The following is a 26,456-nucleotide window of genomic DNA, read 5'->3' on the forward strand; positions in this document are numbered from 1 at the left end:
TCCTTTCCAGCTGCTGGTCTTGTCCTACTTGCTCCTAGAGCTGATTCAGTTTGCACTACTCATGCATCTTAAGTACCTAAACAAATTAAGCAAATGATATTCCACCATAACCCCAATATGCAATTCAGTATTCATCATTGGTATAACTGCCTAGAAGATTGAAGTGATGACAAAATACAAAGGAAATGAGATGAGAGCCTCAAAGGATCCATTTTTGAGAGATGGCCAATAAACTGAGTGGTGCATCTGCTCCCAGATGCTGCCGACGACTTACATTGCTTTGGCCTGTTTCTCCGTGAAGACTCGTAGACAGAAGTCTCCATCTTTAAAGGGCTCAAAAGTGGATGGCACGAGGAGGTACTGCCCCACGGGCAGCTTGAGGCGCTTGGAGACCTCCCTCAGGTTGATGTAGGTATCGGACCGGGCCGCCGCCTGATTCCTCATGAAGAAGTCGCGGTTTAAATGAACCTCTGTGTGATTTTCAAACTGTTTTGAGGGACAAAAAATATATAAATCCTTCACAACATATAATATTTAAACTAAAGGAGTAAAAGGTCAATGACTGGACCTATGCTGGATCCTGTGCTAAGTCACTGCCACACTGCACCCATCTATCTGTCCTGTCATCCATTCACCCTTTCATTCTTCTCTAGCTGTATATTATTCCATCCTTCCATCAATTCACTCCTTCACCCTTTCTTCTTCTCTATCTGTATATTCTTCCATCCTTTCATCCATTCACCCCTTCATCCTGTCACCCTTTCATACTACCTTGCACCCTTTTCTCTTCTTTCTTTTTTTTGCAGATGAGACTCTTTTTTCAGTCTGTTCTCCAACTCCATCCACTTCCAAGTAAGCTGTGTTTACTATGAAGCATGCCACATACGTAAACCTGACTACTTTCAACACGATTCACAACTTTTGTAGTACTCCTTGTTTACTGATGAATTTCTGGAGTAAGCAAGAAGTACTCCCGATGTACTCCTGGCTTACTCTTGGGGAACTTTTCACAAACTGCGTTTTGTATCATGTTTAGTAGCACTGCAACAGTACTACTCACTCCCTACAAAATGCTGTTCACAAAGCTACGTGAAGAGGTCTCCACCTCTGCCTCTCCAATCTTTTATGTGCAGAGATCCTCGCCCTGACAACAGAGTTCTCTGGTTCTCTGCACACATATTCCCCATTTTAGTAGTAAATGTGAGAGGGATGGGGGAGTGGCTGGAAAATGGAGAATGCTTACTACTAAGTCGGAGGGGTTTGGGAGGTCAAGGGAGGGCTAAGAAGGGGTTTACAGAGGGAATGCATACACACAAAAGACCGTTCCTATTTACAACCTGCACTTCTAAAGTTACTACAGCCAACAATGACCCAAAAAAATAGTAAATATACTCCAGCTCAGACCTTGAGTACGTCCAGCAATACATGTGGCCAGCCACTGGTACTGAACACACACCCATAGAAAATAATGGATATCCACCCCACAGAAAATAATGTCAAATATAATGCAATCTTGTTCCACGTATTAAAAATATAAAAATTTAATTAAATGTTCAAATATGTATGTTTAAATAAACAATAATTATACTTTTATTATAACCATTTTAATAACCTTTTTTAATTTGAAAATAAATGCAACTTTAATTAATTTAAAAAAAATATGAATTTAATTGAATTCTATATATCGTTTTTAGTAATTTTGTACTATGCAATAAATAAATATAAACATTTTACTTTAGGTGTTATTTAAATAAATCTTTAAAAATTATTTGAATTTAATTTATTATGTTTAATTGAATATTTAATTCAAAATTAGGTTAATATTGTACTCTCTTTTTAATTTTGTTCTACATTCAAAATACATATATACAAACAATTAACATGAATATTTAACAATATTTTATTGCAGTAAAAAAATGTAAGTTTAATAAACTTTGTAACTTTTTTCCTATACTTTAACAATGGGAAATATACCATTAATTAGGCTCTGTGTGGAGACATGTAAGTATACACGTTGTAGTACATTTACACCCATAAATGGTGAATAGCCCAAAATAATAAATTTAGTATAAGGTAGAAGGGCAAATTTACACGTGTAGATTTACTCATGTATAAGATTACCTCTGTAATTAGGCCACTTGAAAATTTAGAGTAATGCAAGAATAAGTTTTAGCAAAATCTTTGCGCGCCCCTAGCCTCAAAAGAAAATATGTTTTTTTATGGTTATGGACCAAATCAGATTTGATTATTCACTGGTATTGTTTAGGAAAATTATCAGATCCCACCTCTCACAATCTTCCTACCATCACAGACTGCTTTCAATCTGCCCATGTCTTACCCAACTGTGATGCTGTCTTTATGATCCTTGCTGTCTGCACTTATTGTCATCAATTCACAATGTAAAAACACCTGCAAGTCTCAGTATACTCACTTGCTGGCTACATACCCTATTGCTACTCCCAGTGCTCCCCTTCTTTTTGGGGTCAAAGATCACACTTTTTAAATGCCTCCAAAAAAATCAAATATAGCTAAGAACAGAACTCTATGCTGAAAACAGTAGGTGCAAAATGTAAAGATGTCAAGGACGCATTTTATCAAGTCTTTAATTCCATAAAAGAATGTCAAAGACTTCCCTGGTCTGTAATCTCAAATAAATAAGGTCATATTTGCAGGGTCATTAGGAGAAACTCCCAGCCATGCCTCTCTGGTGTCACTGCGCCCATTGACACCAAGTCAATATTGCAGGCACCAAAAATCAACAGTGATTCCAATTTAAAATATGTTTATTATACATGTTATCACTTCCCACACCTGAGTCATGGAGGTGGTGGTGTAAAGAAAGTGAGTGCTTCACTGAGGGCGTACAGCAGTACATTCACCATGGTAAAGTAGGCCATGGGTCAGGAGCGTAAAAACTGGTTTGTGACTGGGTGCTTTATCGGATACCGACAACCAGGGTGTCACCACATGAACAAACAAAGAGCATGATTGGGCCAGCAATCACCGACTGACCAAGAGGTGACTCCACAGTGAGTGGTTGGGAGGAGGAGTATCACGTGGCACAGTAAATACAGTCTTCGGTAATCTTAAGTGTTCCTGGTTTGGATGTCTCCCTCCTCTCTACATGTTCAGATTTCTGACCTGTGCACATTACATCTCCTTACCCCTAATGCAGTGGTCACAGCAATTGCTGCTTGCACACATGTGCACTACTGCTGCAGGACTAACAACAAACAGGCTTGTTTCATTGTTGATTCTTTGTGGAGAGCCTGCCATGGAAAAGCTGGTGTAGAGGCAACTCAGTGGGCCCATACAGGCTCCCCTGTTGCCTCTGTGCAAGGGGGTGCATGCAGGGGGGCACATAATGTCCTCCCTGTGTTTCTGCACCCCCTGTTCCTGCACGGGTAGAAATGCATGTCATGGTGCATTTCTTCCCATGCAGGGGTGTGCTGTGGCGGTCCCACTACAGTGCCTTTCTAAGGCTTTCCTTTCAGACTTAGAGCTTCACTGCCGTGGGACCGCCCGCAGCAGTGACCGTCCGCCAAGATCAAACCCGTAACATGGTGGGTTTAGTGGTTTTTCTGCGGGGCTCAGATGGTGGCCTGCAGGAAGACCGCCAACCTCGTAATCAGGCCCTTAGTTTCTAGTTACACTACAGCTGAAAGGTGGTTGAAGTCTTGGCAAAGGGGCGCAATAAAATCATAAATACATGCAGCTAACACTTCACAGGGATTAGTTGGCAAAATGGATAGTTAGGCCTTGGGCCTGATTTAATATAAAAACACCAATTAGCGGTTGTTTTTTTACAGCTCCTGAGAAACAAATGTGCTCACAACCAAAGATTGCTGGTTTCCCCCAACTGCTGACTCCACTGGCATCAAACAGGACATACCTCTTTTGGGATCTGTAAGAGAACATACAGCAGTGTAAAAACATTAGGAATTTTAAATAAAGTAATTCTCTTTTGACATGAGCATGAGGTGTACAATTTAAATGAAAGAGAGTGTGTATACCTGGGCCTAGTTTCTTATGCATGAATCTTGTTACTGAGTCAGAGGTTAAAACATTTCTAGCACATGGTGTCAGATTTCTAGCAGGCAGTAATTTTTCTCACTGTCAAAGCTTGAGGTGCAAAATAATGACTACTTTCTTTTTGTTACTGTAAACAAAAAACCCTCTACCTATTCTTTTAATTGTTTCTGGATCTTATAGTAGTAAACACTACCCCAAACCTGGTAACATAAGTGAAAATAGAGATGTATTGTGTGGGATAAAGTCACTGAGGAGTTCCGTGACTATATAGAGGAACAAGGCCAAATTACTATTTGAGACCATAGAACTTGAAGGCAGAAGGTATTTTATTGCTTATAATACATGGTCACACCATCACCTTTCCCGCTATACTTGGTGTCTTGCTCTTTCATGTTCACTGCAGACATGAAGTATACAATCAAAATCTGTACTACGAAATTACACACACCAAAAAGCAGTTAGTAATTCTTTTAAAATATATACTACAATCAGTTTAATACAAATCGGATGAAAACATTCTGTGGTTCACATTTTGTAGAAACATGCATACATTCTGGTTTTCCAATAATGACCTATTCCCATGGAAAAAAGCGAAACGCGTTGCAATAAATATCTCCTTTTCACTGATCACTTTTAATTTTTGGAAGAACATATCAGAAGAAGGAAAAGCTAGTTACTGTACACCTTGTTTAAACTGCAGTTGTAATAATGGTACGTACCTGCCTTTTACTTTAACTGCTGGCTCTTGCAGTAAGAATTGTGACAACAGAACTCACGGGTAATAACTTATTACAGTTGAGCAGCTAAGTCATTTCTTTATTAAAGGTGACTAGAAGTGTCACAGCTCCACTGTAATAAGGAAATTAGACACTGTCTTTAATACACGATTGCTGTATGATGTACTTTCCCCGTATCATATTTCAAAACCACCATACACATCTTGGTCCTCTCACATCTGCACATCACCAAAACCCGGCTCACAGGACTCCCAAATGGATTGCTGCACACCATAGCTAAGAGTTCTAGAAATTCAAGCATACACTTCCCACCCTGAAAGGCTTACACATGGCTCCACTTGAACCAGTATCATACTCAAGACGTGCACCATCATATTTAAAGCAGTAACAAACAACACTGTACTGCAGCAGGGACGCCTCACAAAAATCAAGGAAAACAAAAAGTGATGACCTTCATCAGGGCATACCCATCACACTTAAGGTGTTGCACTGAGGAAAGGAAAAAAGTGAGGGGTGGAAAGCTGGATTTAATGTCAACCACTGCCAATTACTCTGGGCCATGTATCAGTCCATCATTTTTGTTGCCCACCATGCCACTTCAGAAATAGATCCCTTACTCACCGTGCAACAGGACTCAAGCTATACCTTAGTGACAAGGCCTAAGTGGGCTGAAACCGGCCTGGGGTTGCTTGTGTCCCCGTCTGAAGGTGACCGTCCTGGCATTTAGAAGCAGAACTGCATCTGATATGCATAGGTGGGTCTCTGTCTAGTGTGGCAAGCATTTGATCCATCATTTGTTGCTTATTGTGGTTCACAAAAATCAAGGACAGCACCAGATTAGAGATGAAAAATTTGAAAAATAGGAAAAGACAAAGAAACAAGCCTTTCCATCTACTGGCCCGGAATATGGAAAACATACCCCGACATATCAGCCACGCCTCATCTTTCCTGTTGGTCAGATAATATCTGAAGACATATCTCTGCAAAGAGCTTCTAATTAACTGATAAACTACACCATCACACTAGTTCCATGGCCAATTAAAAGGCTACCTTCCCTCCCCTCCAAGTATGTATCCAGTCTTGAATCATCTTCCTTCCCAGTCCTTGTATGCTGATGCCTTCATGGGTGGCCATATAAATACTTGCACCAACCCACGCACTGCATCCTGTAGGCTTTAGTTGATGTATCATGGCTGCTGCAGCACTTTATGACCTGACTGTAAAAGCAGCCAGATAATTAATGAAGGAAATGCAAATTCATGAACTAAATTTGAGTTCTCTAAAAGTGTGCTCCTAGGTCTATCTGGAGATGGAAAATGAAGTGACACTGGCTTGCTTTTTGTTCTGAATGTCATTCTGAAGGCATGTTGCTAGCAGCTGGACAGCAGCTATTTGGGTAACGTGACTAAATCATTTCCAGGATCAAAACTAAAGTCCTCCTTTTACACAACAATCCATTTGCTGGTGTTCCAGGCATAATACTCTCTTGTCCTGAGGTAATGAACAGTATGTGATGCTGAGGAAAACTCACATCTGATAGGTGCAATGCTTGCAAAGGTCTGAGCCACTGGCAAGCTCAGTGCCGTATTCCAGTCCATTGTTTATCACCCACAGTTCGGACCAGGCATACAAATCAGGCGTGGTCCTGCTCCAATAGGAAAAATTCCAGTCCAATTTGCCAAGCCAACCCCACCTGAATGGAAGCAGAAGCAGCTCCAACCAGTTTTAAGGTTTTGGCGTTCTTAGGTGTCTTCATAGCTTGAAGCCTGTGAAACAACAAGCAAAGGACCCACGTCTTGGCATACACAAAGGTGATGCGTGGAATGTTTTCCAAATTCTCAGCCAGTCTCATAATGGGCATAAATTGTGCATTTCCTATCAATGGAGTACATTTGGCCTCTTCTCCGGATCCTGTTTAGAATTTTGTTTAATATCCATGCCTAAAATTTGGAAATTCAGTAGAACACGTCCTTTTCTTGCAAAGAGGATCACCCAATGCTTAGCTCCATCTTTTGCTGACATTTGAAACTAAGGAGAGCTTGGGCGATCTCACCACTCGCCACAGATCTAGAGCAGTTGCACATGACTGGGGAGTTATTCTAGTCCTGTGAAAAAATCCTGACTACAGAAATCTTTCACAAGAAGACAGGAAGCATATTTATTCATTTGTGGAGTTTCAAAAAGCAGAAGCCAGGTACTGATTGCGAGATAGAGCTTTGAACTACATGGCAAAAGGCTATGTAAAAATAAGAGCCAAAAGTCAATCGAAAGTTAGTTGGTCTCAAGATAAAGTATTATCATAAAAGGTATATTAATGGTAGCAATCTGAGAAATGGAGCAATTGCAAGCGTCACTGTAGATGGGTCTAATTGGCGTGTCAAGGCTGTCATGGGCACTGATGAATGCAAAGAAAATGGACTCACCTGTGCTTGTTTTGGGCACTAAAATACAACAATAATTGGTTAAAGTGGTCCCCACATCCATGCGCTATGGGGCTACTGCACCTGCTGCAGTAATGATAGCTATACCCATGAGTGAGTGGACGATGATACATCCAGGATTAAGTAAATAACAATATTTTCAAAAGAACCTCCCTAACAGACCATCCTCCATATTGTAATGAACCTACTCTTGGACATATTATGCAACATGATATTGGGAAACTCCTTGAGTGGTCTAAAAGAGGTGTGTTCTGAATGTATTTCACTCATGAGCCATAGAGAACAGGCACCACAGAGAGAACAGGCACACAGAGAGAACAGGCACACAGAGAGAACAGGCACCACAGAGAGAACAGGCACCACAGAGAGAACAGGCACCACAGAGCAGGCAAACCTCACAAACAAAACAGCTAACCTGAAAATAATCAAAACGTACTCACCCGATACAACGAGTAGCCAATAGTGAGCAAATCTTCTCCAATCTTCTTCTGCTTCCTGCGGTTCTTCTGCATCAGGCCCACCACCACTGTGCAGCACGGCTCGTGGCTGCCCCCCTCATGGTCATCGTCTGGCTCATTGAGTTTAATCTTAAACTGTGGGTTGGTCCAGTATGTAGCTGGAAAACACAATTTTTTACAAAGATATACTGAAAATATTGACAGTAGCAGCTAAATCCCCCATTGGAGCTACAGAGGATTTTATTGTGGTAAAGCAAGGCGTAAGGAAGCGTAGGTTTCAATATATTCCCTTGTCACTGCTTTGGTTCCTCTTGCAAGCAATAAGGTGTTTTCCAATGACTGGCATATAATTCTGCACTTTCATCACTTCCATCTAAAAGATCTGTATGGAATTGACTGTAATAATCGTGACGTGATGAAATTAATGCTTGAAGGCATTTACAATATGTTATGTTATAGTGTGAACCAAGTCCAAAGCAGCAGAGCACTGTAGAGGGTCCTCCAAGTGATTTGTGAAGGTAGAAAATAAACTTCTCCTGTAGTGGGGCTTCTCCATCTATGACCTGATTGGAACAATCAGGCTTCATTTAACCTGGAAGTACTATGATAAAACAAGCTATCTCTTAAAATATGTTAACATTTTGGCTCACATTTGTAAACAAAAATTAATTACAGGAAAGTTCTTGCTTTCACAATCAGTGATTGCTTGAAATTACATTTTGTGTTTCAAACCTGCACACTTTGGCATGTAGAGATGAGATACAACCTATAACCCACCCTCATTGTGGCTCCTTGATTCAATTATGGATGTCAAGTCTATCTTGTCGCCTTGCAGTGTCTGGTTTTTACCTGGATAGTTTTGACAGCCACCAGCCGTGGTCCCCCGTCGCCAGCTTCCATTGAATATGGTGGTGCTCCACTTGTGGAGTTCATCGCTGCTGAGAGTGTCCGGGGTGAGGTTACAGATCTCCAGCCGGCTGTACTGCCGCAAGAAATCTGTGTAGGCCATCCTGAGAGCAACCAAAGACAAAGCACATCAATCTTCTAGGTAAAGGACTCTGCTCCAGTATCCGGGACCCTGTGGATCAGCTTCGCTAGTTGTACATTCAGGTTCCCCAGTGACACTGTTTAGGAACAGGAACATCACCCTGGTGTGTAGAGTTTTTACCTGAACTTCTCAGCAGATGTGTTTTTTAGTTAATTGTAGGGAAGGATATGAGGGTAAATCTAAAAATGCTGGCGACTGCATTCGGGGCCGAGACAGATCCAAAAATAGCGGTTGCAAATTGCACATTGACTTTTTGCTTCATGTCTCTGATTCTGAGATACAATCTATGTACAAATAACTTTCATCACAAAATCTCCAGTTACAGAGATTACAGAACAAGCTGTCTAATATGTAATAATTTGGTCGGCTGTTTTTTGTGAACTACTGTGATTAGATACAAAATTAGGAATGGTGGCCGGCAAGCAGACCACCATCCCAGAGCTTGCATTCCCAGATGGGACACTTTCTTTTTAAAGCAGCCATTGATTGTTAAAGGAACCGGTGCTGCTTTTAAAACAGAAATGTTACTCATTCGACATTACATTGGGATGAGCTGGCAATGGTCTTCTGGACCACTGCCTGCTTTCCCTGAGGCCGTCTGATAAGATTCACAAAGGGGAAGCTGTCCCCAGAGGACAATTTCCCCATTGTGAACTAGTTACTACCTCCTTTCAGATGTTGTTAAACCATTGATACATACCAACGTGATGCGCAATTTGGAGGGGTCATTCCGTTGGTGCCTAAGAGCAATTTGGAAAGCATTGCAAAACCCATTTTGCAAGTTGGAAAGGCTTTACCAATTTCCACAATGGGTTTAGTAAATAGAAAATAAGCCATTTTGCTGTCACAACCCTTGAGCTTTTGCGTATTGAAGAGTTTGCAATTCAAACAAGCATTGGTAAAGCCAATAGGTCTCGCCTTTGGGACTTTATAAGTGTTTAGCCATGCACCAGTTGATGTTGTTGCACCAAGGATATTGTGCTGCATAACTAAATACTTATAAGGTCCCAAAAGCGAGACCTATTGGCTATGCCACCTCACTCAGTGCCACCAGGCTGCTTGCAAACATGCATACTGCCATGATTACTAATGATGTCAGGTGCCCACACCGAGTAATGCTCTGACCTGCCAGTCCCAGCTGCCTCATCCTCTACTATCAGTGTGTCCCCTCAGGACTGGCACGGACTGATGCCAACTTATATGGTTGGCAGCTTTATTTGGTTACACCTAGCCGCAGGATCCTGTCTAACATTCTAGCTCATTCCAAACAAGTGCCAGGGCAGGATTCTGATGGGTCGGTTTGGGTCAGCAACAATGCTTGGAGGTGGGCACTGCCATGCAGAGGGCTCTGATCTCATCATCAGCATGGCTTTTTAACTCTGGATGGAAGGCTGCTAGCCTTGCTTGCATTCCAGATTGACCTATAATCTGCGGGTCCCAGGGGCAGAGCTTAGCTCACTTAGCCATCTTGAGGCAGCCTCCACTACAGTTAACGAATCCCAAAGCATGGACGGGGGTACTAGAGATCTACAGCGTATTGTACTACATTGTAATATTTACATAGCATTCCATATCACGTTGCGAGGCGCTGAAGCCCATGAGAAGACGGGCAGCAAACTATACGATGGGGTGACACTTGTTGGCATAATGTTATATTTGTCAGTAGAATGAGACAGAGATCCAACTGCATGCCCCGAGTTACAGGTGTAAGTAGTCCGGTTTAGGGGTGAAGATTGGCGGTGGTGGGGGTATGGGGACTGCCAAAATATTATTGGCAGATACCGAGCCCCAACCCAGCAATAAAAGCACCGGGAGCTCTCTGCGTGTAAACCAGAAAAGCAGAAATGTTTTTCTGTCAGTAAAATTATGTCAGTCAGTCAAGAATTGAAGCCGGTGGCGTGAGCCATAGCCATGCAACTTTCTAAAGGCAGGGGAAATTGAGTACTGCTGTATAAATACACCTCACAAGCGGGGAACAGTGGAACAGTGGAACTGCAATCAAGGTTGCAACCTATGTTCCCTTTAGGCTGTGCGTGCAATCTACCTTGCACCAGCGCCCAGTGTCTCTACACAATCGCCTGCCACAAGAGACAGAGATCTAATCTGCCGCTCATTCAAAAGAGAAGCGGCCTTTCAAAAGAATATTATTTTCTTCTTTGAGTTCCGCCTGAAGCATTTTAAAGTTCTGACACGATTTATTTTATGCAGAGTTAAGCTGAGAGCAGTTAAAGAATAACAAGCGCGTCCGTGAAAGCGCACTCTTGTGGAGGTGGGGTGTGTCCCTTGCCCGGGGTGGAGGGGACACGTCTTCTAATGAAAGCAGCAAGGAAACCTGACCCAAAACAGATGGCCCCTGCGTGCCGCTGAAGGTTCCCGAGAGCAAAACGCTCTGGGAGTAAACATTTCCCGAAAAGCTGGGACATCCACACCCCTTTGGCCAATTGCGTGCTAAAGCCAGACGCAAAGGTCAATAGCGTGTGCATGTGAGCACAACACGCACAAGCTTGTAGAAAAGCTGAAGTGATTCCAAGAGGCCAATTTCCTAGAGTAGCGCATGCACGCTGCGCTAGGCTCGAACTAAAAAATGGCTTTGTACATCTGAGTTTTGGTTCATGAATCAAATTGCAATTATGCATTTTATTCAATTGGTTCGAAAGAAACCTCACAACTAGAAACTGTATTTTATGCTACAGCTGGGGATTCCATTAAATATTACATTGTGTCCTGCATCTTGGATACAAAGCTAAATCTGAAGGAGTGCCTCTAATATAAATTTCCTCCTCAATATACATAGAATTGTGGAGAACATTACATAGATAATTTTTTAGCAATTTCTTGTCTGTAGTGCCTATGTGAGCCAGCAATGTGGCTAATCTGGGCTGCAATAGTCTATGAGGAAAAGGCCTGACCATTAATTAAGGTCAGTCCAAATGCACAATCTATCCTTGATTATTTGAGCCAGCGAAACACCGAAGGGTGAATCCACAAAAGCATTTATGAGTAGCGAAAGCAATACTACAAGAGTACTCGTTGCATACTTTTACGTGCCCTTGTGAACCAGCCTCAAAACGTCAAACTACCTGTTTAAAAAAGTGTAAATAGCGCACAGTCCACTCTATTTCCAGTAATTGTATAACAATAGTCTCTGAATATTCCTATTTTATTTACATTTTAGATGTTTTGGGGCGAATTCACAAAGAAATGTAATAGTACATAAAAGAGACTGAAATACTCTCATAAAATCAGGAGCCGTCTTATTTGAGCAATATATCGGTCTCCTCCTCACTGTCTTATAATTCATGATTTAAGCCTTTGAGACATAGCAAACACAAGATGAAGGATGGAGTGTGAAACTTTTCAACCACTCAACCCCAGTAAAGAGATCTGGGTTTAATCCATTGTTCTTTTGCTCACCATGCCACCCCTGTTTGGACCCCGCCATATGCAAATCAGTCTTCACCCTGTGCCTCATGGGAACAGTCCAGCCCGAACTGCCTGGCCATGTCCTCCCTGGACCGGAAACCAGACCATTCCACCTCCAAGCATTTGCCTCAAATATGCTACGGGTGGACTGAAAGGCAGGTAAGAGTACATACTCATGAACACGTTTGTGAATTTGCCCGTTTAGTGTTTCAGTCGCGATCTAAAACCCCAATAATAAAACAATACATTGTCTGCTGAAGCCAAGGCCCATAAATACCATCTTTCGATATTGTGGGGTGTCCCTTATTTATCAAGAACATATTGATGGCACATATTTTCAATAATTAGTCCTACCTAAAAACCAATTTATATAGTTACCTGATCTTTTGGGTTACTAAATATTTGTAACACACTAGTGCCCAGTGAAACCAAATTATCATGGCTCGGGCCACACACATTTTTTAACAAACTACATCCCAATTATCTCTACATTTCAGTCCAACCGAACCACCACCGCAGCAGGAGCATCCCAAATCCTCACCAAAACTCCCCATCGTTGGACTGCTTATCCAGCTCTTGCTTGACTTTTGGATCCACGTAATTCCATTCTGGAGCCCTGGAGGAAAGACACAAAGCAAACCTTATTGATCCTGTCCCATGCACTGCATGTCTTTTAATGAACAGACACCTTCAAGAGAAGCAGAATCCTGGTCACTACATACAGGACAGTCTGACACATGAGCAGTAGAGGCTCCTTCGCTAAGGCGGAGGAGCGTCGCCCCACTGCTGTCAGAGCAGGAAACATAAAATGATAATAACATTGTTATTATTCTTTTATTTTTCGGAGATACGGGCTGTGTTAGGGCAGGGTGGAGCTGGGGTCATAGGGGCTGGAGTGCTGTATGTTTTGTAAAATGAATAGACACCTTCAAGGGAAGCCCGAATCCTGGTCACTACACACAGGACTGTCTGACACAAGAGCGAAGGAGGCTCCTCCACTAAGGCGGAGGAGTGTCAACCCACTGCTCTCAGAGCAGGAATAAGGACAAATAAAATAATAATAACATTGTTATCATTTTATTTTTCGGAGCTATGGGGCTGGGTTAGGGCGGGGCTGGGCTGGTGTCACAGGGAGAGGAGTGATGGGTGCACTGTAAATGCGCTTGGCTGTTTGGCCAGCCATCTTGGGCCGGCCAAACAATCATGTGCACTTTGCACTTGCATGTCCTGTGCATGCTCCCCACCAGGCTGTGCATTACAGCCTGGTGGGGAGCATGCACAGGATCCTGGTCCCTCTCTGAGCGTCAAACCATGGTGCTCAGACCAATAACAGAGCTGCATTGCAGCATTGTGATTGGCTTAGGGGAGCCTGTGTGCTTCCTGCTTCCGGGATTCATCAGGAAGCAAAGCTGAGGAGAGACGGCGGCCGTAAGAAGGTAAGTGGATTTTTAAAATGTATATTTTGTTCCCCTCCTCCCGCCCCGCCACACCCGTTCCCCACTAGCCGCCTCTGCACAAGAGCATATTCCGCGAGGACTTTGGCACAATCAGAAAACACTGTAAGGCAACTGGATTGGCCAGATGTCATAGAAATATTGGGAATTCACAAGCAAATTAGAGGGGCAGTCTCTTGTTTGAGATTCGAACAGGATCGGGAGCCAGGTTACAGCATAAATCATTGTGGGTGACATGGTAGCCCTGCAGTATCCCTGAATATATTCAAAAAGATGCCTGCAGCGGGAGGCGAGACTCACAGGAGCATTCAAAACGAGGAAAGGAGAGGAGATGAGATGAGATTAGAGGGAGAGGAGAGAAAGGGGAGAGGAGAGGGATGGAATTGGGAAAGAAAACCTGGTACATGTCTTTTTGTTTTATATTGTTAGTTATTTGTTGGGCGTTTAATGTTATAGGTTTTAGTTCATTTACAGTTTGTGCTTTCTTTCAAATTAGGGTAGAGTTTTGCCAATTAATTTTAAAGAAATAGTTTGTTGGGTTTCATTTTGCGAGTTTAGTTTTCTTTGTCATTTTTTTTACAATGAAATGAAAAAGCGCAGATGCATGAGATCGAATGTTACGTCATCCAGAGTGAGAAGCAAATGCTGGTTAACAGAAGAAGTTCCTATTGCAGGGACACGTGGCTGATGATAGGTCTGTTCAGCTGGTAGCGTTGCCTGAACCAGTGGCATCCGACCCTTAGAAGCTCGAGCAGTCAAAGTAGAGCTACAAGATGAGGTGGAGGCAGGGTGTGGAGGTGCATTTGTGCACTTGCATAGGGGTTATCTACAACACCCTTCTGCCAGAAGTGCTAACTCTTTAACACAGCGCTCCAGACATCTGTGCAGCTTCTCACCATCATGTCTTGCAACCATCACTTACAGTGTGTACAAATCCTGCTCCAAAGGACTACATTGTAATCCAATGGCAGTGGCTTCAGTATGATGTCCCACAGGAATGCATTACTACATATATTTTCAGTACATTCGCCAAATCTGGAGTATGTATTCATCCACTGCAGAAGGAGTTTGCATGCTGTCTGACTGAATAGGGAGTTTTAATTCAAGGTCATCTGGAGAAATAATTTTGCCAATGTAAAGTTTTTTTTGTTAAATATTTTGAACATCATTGAATTTTGAAGTGCCAGTAAAGAGAGGGGCCGATTCACAAAACATTTTACTGTAACTCTTTCTGAGCAGCACACGGGTTAGTCAGACCTAAGGCGCGAGTAGGAAACAAGTACCCATAGAAAAAGCATTATGAGTCTGTAATGTAAGGGAACTGGGAAGAGGTATGACAGTAGAGTATTGGAAACCTGTGATTTTGGTAACCAGAGTGTCTCAGAAGAATATTCCACTCTCTGGTCTCAAACATTAACGATAATACAGTTCTAGGGAACATGCAAGCCTACTTCAAGAGAAAGGAAGTAATAAAACAAGAGGCTGTCTGGACGCCAAGACTACTGTGGTGGCATTTGCTGTTGACTTAATACAATGGACAGAAAGATGAATGTAAGAGAGAGACCAGTATGAGAGAAAGAACATGCAAATGAGACAAAATAGAGAAAGGTAGCTAGACATATAAAAGAGAAACAGATATGAAAAAGAGAACCATAAGAGAAACAGGTGTGGATAGAAAAAGGCATGAAAGAATGACGTATCTGAAAGGGAGCCGCATATGAAAGAGAGAGCCAATGGTACACGTTAGAAAAAGAAAAAGTAAAGGGGCAAATGTGGTAAATGGAAAGAATCATACAAGACAGTAAAATAATGCAAAAAGCGGGCGGTGTTACGCAAGCAACTTACTCATCACTCCAGGCTCCAGTCCATTCGACTTCACCCCATGGATTTCTAACCCGAACAATTTGCACAGGCCTGCCTCGAAAATTCACCTATTCAAAGCCAAAAGTAATGAAACTCTTTACTCCATGAACATCAATATATTGGATTATAATTGGGCTAACAAATTAACTATAGAGATGTTGCAGCAAGATAGTTTCATTGCAGAGGCATGCATTTAACCGAATAATTGATCCTAAATTTCAAAAGGTCCGTAACCGGAGATTTTAAAAGGAATCTCCAGGTTCTTGAAATCCAGTAATTGTAAATTGTTAAGTTCCTAATGCTTGCTCCAAGCACTGTTGCTGCAAATTCCCAGCACAATCAAATGTCAAACTCTGTCTTTATAAGATTTTTTTCATAAAATGTCTTAAATCAATAATAATAAGGTGGTTTGAAAAGTGAATTGGACAACCTCTTGCCTTCTGCTTGATATTCATGGACATCGATTGACCGGAATCCTAAGAGTGGGGGACGTGGCATCATGCGCCCTTTTACCCCTGTTACCACAGGGGTGAAATATTGTTCTACTCACCCCAACGTAGCAGGTCTAGGAATGGAAATTACAAAGTCTTAGAGATCTGTGTACTTTCAGTTCCTGCCACGTCCTTGGACCAGGGATGAAGAGTGCAGAGCCAGGAGTACCATAGAGCAAGACAGGAACAACGTTCCCATTTTACATTTTAATATTCCTGCTCTAAAGCCAGTACCCACTTTTTATCATAGTTTGAGGTCTCACCGTGTGTGCTTTGAAGTTCTAGGAGACTTTTCTATTTTTCCATCTATTCCTGCTCAGCCAATAATACCCGCAGCACAGCTAGATTACGTACCAGGCTCAATGTATTGAGGACAGACTTCCCTCCTATGGTTTAATGCTAGCACAAGTAGTCATTTATCAACGCGGAAACATCAACATAGTTTACAAATCTAAGAATGTGTCTTAAACTACACAGAATGCTACACCAGGCACAAGCAGAAGCAAAAATAGAACAGGTTGTTCAGAACAAATCACCGAAAACAACAAGGCGAAGTCAGATTGTTTGTTGTTTCTAAACAGTTTTTTCTAATTTTATACTGTATGTGTTTTAATATCTATGGGTTTTTTAAATTGGAAGGATGAGACCATAAGTAATAAAATGTACTTGACATTAGCGGCGGCTCCTCCACTAAGGCGGAGGAGCGGCGCCCCACTACATTTTGAACAGTGGATAAAATAAAATAAAAAATGATAATAACACTACGTGGAAAATTCAGAGCTATAAACATCTAAGAGATTTCAATTCAGTATGTGTCTAAGCTTAGGGAGCAGGAACCTCCTTGCAAATGTATACACACCTCAGCAGTAAAGTGGGTGACCAGGTAAGGCATGTGAGTGAAGAGCTTGCGGGAAGTAGTTGATTGGTCTGGCGGCCCTTGTGTTTCATTGTATCTGGTTACACTATGTGTTTATGTAGTTCAAGTTGATCAAGAAGAAGGAATCGTCTGCCAATAAAACTAAGACATTTACTTACACAGTCATTGTTTGAGGCAATGCAAATATTATAAGATGTCACCTTCTGCATCAATCACCTCAAAGGGTTTTATCCAATTAGTGGCTTTGAGCTGTTGATCCAACTAGCCAGATGGTCTAACTTTTATGCTGTGAGAAAGAAAAGTTACTGACCTGTAACACTGGTTCTCCTGCATTCAACTCTTTCATAGATTCTCTGTGCATGTGAACGATTGCAGGGAGAGTTATGATGCATTTATTACAATTGTCTCCTGAATACTTGTCTCCAGCCAAACTCATTCAGTAGGCTTTTAGGATCAAGAGCCCACGTGAATATTCTAGAAGAATAACACCTTCAAATTCAAGGATGGATTGCATAACCCCAAAAAATGGGACTCAATCATAATCTTTACCTGATATCATCAAGTCACTGGGACTCTGTCTTCAGATTCAACCACCAACTTTGACCTTTGAGTTGCTATGAGTATATGCTACAATGTCACATCTGCAAGAAATGACAACATCTCTTTTGGAGTTTATTCTACCTCAGCTTCTGTTGACTGCACAGACATGGCAGTCACAGTAAAAAGGACAGACATACACGGGGGACTGAAACAAATTAATGTACATAATATTGGCCTGATTTATAGATTGGATGGTGGCCATTGCCCATCAGAGTAACAGAGAACTTCATGTCCACCACCATGATGGACTACCACTTTTCAGATCTAGAGACCAACACTGGCCCAGTGGTAAACTCTGTTCCTTCAGAGAAACCATTGTCACGGCAGTTCCCCTGAAGGCACTGCCAATTTGTTGCATGGCTCCTGTCTTTCAGGCGGAGGCGCACCAAACTTTTTTGTTATACAAAAACTGACTCCCAAAGCGAGAGTTTGTAATTGAAAAACAAAAAACTAATGACCCCTCAACTTGATAGTTTGCTCTCAGGGTGTGGGGGTGATTTTCTTTTTCAGCTCATGATCGACAGAAAAAAAACATCTGACCGTGCACTCTAAATAGAGCTGACATTCTGATGTCCTTACTCCAACTCCCCTACCCTGTCGGGCCATCAGAGTCCACTGTTGTTGAAGAGATGACAGTTTGCTGGACTCATAATAAAGCAGGTAGACGGGGTTTTATGGACAGTACTCTATCGTCCAAACTCTAAATTCGCCTAAAGGGATTGGTGTGTAGCTTACCCATGTGGAAGTCACTCACTTTGAGTGAGGCAATATAAATATAATTTCATCAAAGGCGCCTACCTATTTGAGAACAGCAGCTCACTGTGAATTTATGGCCCAACAGAACGAATTGTTCAGACACTAGAAGCGCACAGAAAAGACAACTTCTCTACTACGCTATCAAAGGTTGTGTTGAATGTTTAATTTCTCACATCTGAAAAAGATTTCATTGTGGTCAAGCTGCTGGGCCAGGCTGTCTCTGAAGTGAAAAGAATTCTCCGGCCCATCAGAGAGACTGATAGAGAAGCGGGTCAGGTTGTTCTCAAAGGCACAAACAGTAACAGGAACCGCCAGGAAGCCAGGCAGTCGCCATGTTGTTTCACACAATGATACTGAATTGTTTGCTAATGCACAACGACTGCAATGCATGCAACATGACAGTTTCAGTAGATAGATTATGGTTTATAGACATCTATTCAAACACACAAATAGTGACGGGGGTAATGCTGGCAAATAATCCAAACCACTGGAAATCGCTTTGGAAAGCATTCCAACCCATCGTATTACACCCACCGCGTTACTCTAGAAAGAGGCCCACCAAATCAGTACTTCCCAGCTCCTTATGGGAACAGTCCAAAATGAATTGTCAGGTGAAGCTCCCTCCTGAGTGGAACACTAACACTCCAGACTGGTTTTGGACCTATTACGCCTCATCAGTGAGGTATAACTTGCCTCCTGTGCCACAACAAGCAATGAATCCACATCTGGGCACACTCTTGGCCACTTACGGGGAGTTACATCAAACACAGTAAAAGTGATAGGAGAAATGCTTGCAGATGGTATAAACCAATGGAATCATTCCATCCTGAACTGCGAGGAGAGGTCCGCTCCAGTTGGAAACACAAGCAACCCCAGATGGTTTCACTGTTCTTAGGCCTCACAAGCCAGGTACTGTTTGACTCTTGTGGCACAGCAAAGCATGGCCCTATTAACCATTAAGAGCTTGTGTTAAATGCAACCCAGGATGCTATTTATATTTGGGAATGTTTCTGATACAAAGATGGTCAACCAAACTTCCCCATTAACAAATTAGTGATATGTTGAAGAGCGGAGTCTGGCAGGGGTGCATATTGGCCCCCATGCTTTTTATCATTTATATGAATGGTTTAGCAGCTTATCTAATTTCTGCTCAAGCAGATACCCCTAGCATAGCTGGCACTTCAGTGCCCGCCTTATTATACACTGACGACGCAGTTCTTCTAACTCTTACCCTTACCACAATGAGACAACAGGTCGATCGTTTCGCTTCCTTTATGCAAGGTCTTGATTTAAAAACGAATTACACGAAATCACACGTTATGTCCAGTGGACCTGGTAAAACAAGGCTTCATAAAATCACAATGAAGGGCCAAGCACGAACGAGTGCAAAACACTTCCCTTATCTAGGTTTGACTTTTAGTTCCTCAGGCTCTTGGAACCCTTGGCTCACCCATGCCAGCCTTAAACTCAGTCGAACTGAGGGGACAGTTTTTAACCTCATTAGACCCGGTGTCAGTGGGACTCTATTACCAGCACTCTCAGTGCATCAGCGATGCCACCTATGGTGCTGTAGTGTGGGGTTTTAATAAATGTAGCTCTCTGCAGGCTGAGGAAAACCGAGTTCTCCATCGGATGTTAACCCTACCTCCCGCTACCTCTAGTTATGTCATCCACTTGGAATTAAAACAGGGCTTTTTGTCCAATAAGGTCCTATAGGCACCCCTTTTATTATGGGTTAGTTTGTGGACGAACCCTCCTGCAAATCTATGTAGGGGTATCATCCTTGATTGTCTCAGCCTTGATTGTCTCAGCCTTTCACATCCCATGGCTGAGATATCTCCGGGATACTTTTGCAAACCTGGGTCTTTCTTCTTTCATGACTGAAACTAGTACTTTAACTAAAGGTGACAAAACAGAGGTCAAAGCAATATTTCTTGAGCACTGTGAAGATTTAAGAACGTAAAACGAGTTAGCAAAACCATCTGTACTTGATTATTACAGATCATTAGCCATAGGCGAACTCCCTATGTATTTATCTTTAGATCTCACACTGCAGGAGCGAGCGCTCCTTTTTCGTTTTAGGGCTGGCTCAATATATTGGTCTCTGGGTCTCAAAAGCTTTCAAGACCCGGAGAGAAACATGGTATCTTCCTGCCCCTGTGGTAATCAATCTGTGCAGTCACTTTTGCATTTTATGCTCTTTTGCAATTTGCACCTTTTAATCCCCCTGCCACGGCCGGACTGGCCGGACCGGGCACCGGGCATTTTCCCGGGGGGCCAGAATGGTGGGGGCCAGTTTTGGGCCGGTGGGGGCCATTTTTGGTACAGGGACGCTGTTTTGCAGCAGTGCTGCAATATCGTCCCCGTACTAAAAGCAGCCGCAGTGTATCCCACCAGCAACATCCCCCAACCCTCACCCTGCGCCCGGTCCGACTTAATTGCCAGGGCTGGTTTGCTTCCCAGTCCGGCCCTGGCCCCTGCAGCGCAAATTAGGGATCCAGCAGTGCAGAGTAGCTTTGCTCCAAGTACAGCACCTTGGCTCACCTGAAACCTGCTTTTGTGTATGTGCCTTCCTGAAAGCAGTGATCCAGGCTACAAAAAGCATGATAGGTTAATTTGTACAGTGTTTTATTGTATTGTTTTACTGTATGTTTTATTCTCATTATATGTATTTATCTGCTAGATGTATGTTATTGTAAATGTAAATCCAGTATTTGTAAAGCGCACAGCTACCCGTGGGCATCCCGGCACTGGGGGCCGTCAGGAAGATTAAGCGAGCTATTGCCCAGAGTCGCATGGTGCTGGGCTGACCTGCCGCCGGTGCCTGGAATCAAACCGTGATCCCCAGCATCCGGCGTCGGTCGCCCTGGCCACTGCGCCACACCTCTTCCGCTATTGGCCCATAGATGACTAAACATATGCTAGTATGTATTAGAGGAGATTAACTCTCAATGTCATCCTATGCCCAGGTAGAGATGACGCATATTGAACTTATTTTTAACTGAGGGCAGAGGCGATCAACTTTTGAGCCAAGAGGGGCACATAGCGGCCCCTTTTATTAGGTTTTTGTTCCTCCTTTTCTGGCTTGGATCGAATGAGTCATGACTGTTTGGGCGCCTCGAATACATGAATATGAACCGTATCCTCGAATGCCCATTAACCTGGTTATTCGCTGACTCATGACGTTTTAAAAGCATGCTCCAGCTTCAGCTTCTTTATATAATTTTAACATTCATTTAATAGTTTACATTTTTATGCATGATGAATTTGTACTGTATTTGATGTACTTTTATGGTCTATTCTTAATTGGACCGAATAAAGATTTTGATTTGATTTGATATTTTGATGCTCATTTGTCTGTAAGTTTCAAGTATACTCGCGAGGGAAGTATACAACAATTTATAAACTTAGAATGAATTTAGTTACACGTTCCAAATATGTAATATGGCATGCAAGAAGCATGATTCCGTAGGTTCCTTAGTGCAGCTGTGTATATGTTGGAGGGAGAGATGATTAGTACAGGTATTTAAATTAAATCAATGTGGATGGGGGAGGGCACATGGGAGAAGGCAGGAAAACCACCACCAGACTTTGGAAAATAGACCAGAAAGAAGAATAGGAAATCAAGAATTCAAGATTGAATGAGAGTGCTGAGATATGTACCAGGCGTGTTGAGACTAGAAACATGAAGGGAGGGTTTTACTTTTGCAGATAAGGGTGATAAACTTTGAAGCTGTGAGTACAGATGAGATCTCCCCTTATGGCTGAGTGAAGATACTACCATGATAGGTTTGTAGACAAAGTTGATCTGGTTTTTTTCTGTACCACAAACTACTTTTCCTGAAGAGGAAAAACATTGTGATGTGGAAATGAGACGAGATTGAATTTAGTTGGGACTTGTTTAAGGACCACCACAAGTGCCAAGCTAGATCTACCCTTTAATAAACTGATGATCAACTGACGAAAGGCGAGAAGCTACTTGAAGCCAAAGAAGAAGGAAGATCTTCTATCTGCCTTCAATTCAGATCCCAGTCTGTCCACCAAAAGAACACCAGGAGAGTGCTCTCCTAAGATGGCACTGTCTGGAGAGGAACTTGCTCCAAGAGTTGTGGGTGCAGAGCCTGAGAAGAACGGGTTCTTATGAAAGCGTACCTGCTGGCGAGACACACTGTAAGAAATCTAAGCGTTGCGCTTAGCCTTAGTCCAGAGGGAGCTGATGCTCAGAAAGATTGAACAAAGGGAGCTGGGTTCACACTAAACAGCCTACAGGCACCTGCACTCTGTTTTGAGATTGTTAAACACTGCAACTCTTTTTATATTTATGAATCATTGAAAACCTCTTCATTGTGCTGGCAAACACATTCAGACCTTCCCCATCAAAGTTACACTAAGCTTTACCTACAAAATGCAACTGCACCTGTTAGGAAGTCCACGCAGCAACACCTGGGTTGAGCTGCAACACTTTGTGGATATGCCTCTGCACCATTTTGCTTTTGCCATTGAGCTACTTCCTGCCTGGGGATTCAAGTTCAAATGTATTTATTTATGATATGGAACTCCGAAGAGGTCCACATAAAACATACACATAATCTTATATTTAAGAAGACACTGAGCAAACTCATAAACACGATCAAAGACCTAAAAGTGCATTATAATATGATAAATACTTAAGGAACTAAGACAATTACAATCAATACAAATTCTATATCTAAACATTTCATCTGGGGGACTATGAAGTGCTTCTGCGTTTCCAGGGTGGTTCGTACAGACAACTGTAGGTAAATTGGCCTCAGCCAATCTCGCTGTGGTATTTGGAGTGCCGGGCAGACAAAGAGATGGTGATCAAATCTTGAATAACGTTTTGACAGAGATTACATTCAACAGAGGTTCCGTACCATTTCGCCTTAAGGGGATTTGAAGGAAGCATCCCTAATTGCAGCAAAATCCAAAATCGCCTCACTGCAAGGGATAAGTTCCATTATATACAAGGTTGTATTTTATTCACTATGATTTAATCTATTATTTTTTGAGATCCCCTTTTTTCCTGCCTGGGGATTCATCAGTTTCAAACTGCACCCTCAGCAAAAACTATATGATGTGTTGTCATTAAGATTGATGATGTTTGCAATAATCATATGATGCGCTGCTTAATAAACTGCATATGTTGCAGTAATATCTATGAGAAATAGAGAATGCACTGACTTCATTTTCTTTGAACTGTTGCTACTGTGAACCCTTTTGTGTACTGTATTTCGATGTGTCAGGAAGCATTGTTTGACTCAACAACTACTACTGCGCATGTGGCTGATGCTTGCCTGGCCCACTCAACTAGGACTCTGGTCTTTTCCACGTTTCAAGCACAGGATGCAAAGTCCCTGCTTACCACTGGGTTTTGCGTTGGGTCCTGGTTTTCTCTTTTGCCTCCAGGAGCAGAGGCCTCGCTGCTGACAGATTCTCTAAATTTAGCTCCAGACAAGCAGCAGCACAGAAAGGACATGGAGCGTGGTTCAGGTGGGGACTGGGAAGTGAGAGGCTGGGAGGCCCAGTTGACAGAGGGAAAGATGAGAGTCTGGAGAAAGACAAAAGAAAGAAATACAAGAACGAGGAGGACAGAGAGATTCGCCCTGGTTTGTCATCAGAAGATCTGAAACAAGTGGTGATATCATGAAAAGGAGACATCAGGTTCTGATCAAGATGATGGCATGCTTTCATAAGGCAAATATTGAGGGCCTGTACAGGTGAACATGCTCCGGTGTAACATTTACTTAGATTGCAAGTAAACCTTTCATCCTTGCATTTAAATTGTTAAAACGTAGACAGACCAATGGCAAACAAGGAGTTATGGTATATGTTTTCTTTTGAAAAATTGTAAAAATAGAAAAAACAAACATGCTGAGCTATCAGTCTGAAAACTCTCTTCGGTGGATGCATGTTCTCCGTTGAATGGCGAGAACTTCATTCATATATTGGTCATTTTACAGTATTCAATATATCCTATAGTGACTGATATTTATTAGCTTAAGGACACCCTTATATGGTCGCTTCACTAAATTGTCACACATACGCCTGATGAAGACCCCCCAAACTGATTTATAAGGTGCGAAACGTTGACATATTTTAGTTTTGGAGTATACTTAATCACTAGATAAATGAGCAGAAACATAGATTGGATATCCTCTTTGTTCTGACAATTTGGATAGAAAACAACCAAAACTTGTTTTTATATATAATGTGCATTTTTGAGCACATTGACCCTGAAAGGTATCTTCACGCTGCAATAGCAGATGATTATTATCCCCACACAGTGGTACTCATTTCTTTCTATACAAAAGGATAAACGGCTGAGTGGACCTACTGGGATTCAAATCCATGACCATGGGGTCAAACACAGCGGATGCATTGGTCCACTGAGCTCCTAGACATGTGTGCTCTCTCACATGTTATCAATGTTATTCATGTCCTATGCATCTCCACACCGCACAATTCGTGCACACATGTTTTTAGCACCCTCTTGTTTTGTGATATCTGTATTGACCCACTGGATGTATTACATTTCAGTTATGTATGATTATAACGAACGGCTGCGTAATTGTTTTTGAAGTCACTATTTCAGTGTACCAACAGATTATGACATAGCAAATTAACTTGGGTATGAAGTGAGTGGCACTATGGAGCATATTTACAAGCCCCTAACGCCAACGGAGCATAACATGTTTTGATGCTCCAGTGGTACTGCGCCATTCCCCATATTTAGCAGGTGGCGCTAAGCCACTAAAAGTCTTAATGCACCTTGTAAATATGCCTCTTTCCGCACCACTCCTCTGCTGCAAAGAGGCGTGCAAGGGGTGTTGCAGTGGGCATTCCACCGCAACACCCATTGCTTTTTGACACTGCTGCAGATTTACAAGGTTGAGGCAGCACCAAAAACTAACGCCAGAGAATACCTGGTCTTAGAATGGCAATACGAGGAGCAATTATTAATTTATCCTTTGTTTTGCTCTTTCCAAGTGTGCTGCAAAGTACACAACAAGGAAGAACTTGCTGTGTAAGCAACATGAAAGTTTGGACCAAGGCGATAGATGCAACAGGGAAAATATTTCAATTGAAGCTACAGTTTATATTTATATCTAAGGAAACCCACGTTATTCTCAATCGGTAATAGCAGTAAAGTGATATGAATTAATTAGGGTTTTTGTGGGTTATTTTAGCGGCTCCGTAGTCCGAGGAGTAGGCTCACATAAGTCAAAGCTTGGAGTTTTGACCTGGTGAGCAACATTAACTTACAACTTAGTCGTTTTAATGGAGCTCAAAATTCACCAGTGGGGAGTCTTGAGGGCTCCTAAGGGCTGAAACCTATCATCAAGTTGCAACAGCGTAGGATGTTAAAGAAGACAAAACCTCCTGATGCAGTCATCGTATACACGGGACCATTTCTCTTTTTTATTACAGCCTTTTGAGGAGGGTCCAGAGCATGTCTCTCACAAGCAGGTTGGCGCCACAAACAAAGCCTGAACAGGGCTCCACAAGGTCACCCCAAGGTCATGCCAGCTTATGGTGAGGTGCTTTGCAGGGATGGACAGAGTGAGGCACAGAGTTGCTGAAAGCCACGGGGGTCCTTCCCCCTGATCCAATGGGTAACAGAAAACGGTCTACATTTCAGGGTAGTAAAGTCTTATCAGTTGTAATTGTGGAACAATACTTACTGATTATCAGCAGCCTGGGGTTAAACAGGCCTTGAGTACCACACACCAGGCAGAAACCTTAAGAAAACAAGTTACTTACCTGTAACTTTGGTTCTCCAGTATTGGTAACTTTCATAGATTCCCATAGCTTGTATCATTACCCGTCGTCGGAATGGGAGCCTCAGTAAATTAAAAATACCATAGCAGTATGTACAAAAGAGAAAGAAAGGCTTAGGCCTCACCTCATTTTGTAGCATCTCCACCTCTTTTTGTAAAAGAGACCAAAACAATACAACAACCAATCAGATTAGCCTCACCCCATCGAACCCTTCTGAGAGAATTCAGAGCCTCAGATTTTCGGAGCCGTTGTGGAACAATATAACAGAATATGCTGAAGGCTGAGCTTTCCCAGGGGAGGAGCGTGGGCGCATGGGAATCTATGAAAGTTACCAATACTGGAGAACCAAAGTTAAAGGTAAGTAACTTGTTTTCTTACTCTAGTATTGGAACTTTCATAGATTCCCATAGCTTGTATCAGAATAGCTAGCAGTTAGGACAAAAAGGAAGCACATTTTGTGTGGAAATACATTGTAT

General features: G+C 42.3%; 1 protein-coding gene across 1 annotated transcript in view; it reads right to left on the reverse strand.

The window, feature by feature from the left end:
* CAPN8 (calpain 8) overlaps positions 1-26,456 on the reverse strand; it is a 194,455-nt gene that overhangs the window by 73,625 nt on the left and 94,374 nt on the right. The window contains exons 7-12 of the mRNA XM_085612992.1: positions 23,564-23,749; positions 15,439-15,524; positions 12,681-12,755; positions 8,518-8,678; positions 7,651-7,826; positions 275-486 (exon numbers count right to left, since the gene is read on the reverse strand). Coding sequence (XP_085469118.1) covers positions 275-486; positions 7,651-7,826; positions 8,518-8,678; positions 12,681-12,755; positions 15,439-15,524; positions 23,564-23,749 — 896 coding nt within the window. The remainder of the gene's footprint in view (positions 1-274; positions 487-7,650; positions 7,827-8,517; positions 8,679-12,680; positions 12,756-15,438; positions 15,525-23,563; positions 23,750-26,456) is intronic.

This window comes from Triturus cristatus, chromosome 6 (assembly GCF_964204655.1).
Source record: "Triturus cristatus chromosome 6, aTriCri1.1, whole genome shotgun sequence".
NCBI classification, from domain to species: Eukaryota; Metazoa; Chordata; class Amphibia; order Caudata; family Salamandridae; genus Triturus; species Triturus cristatus.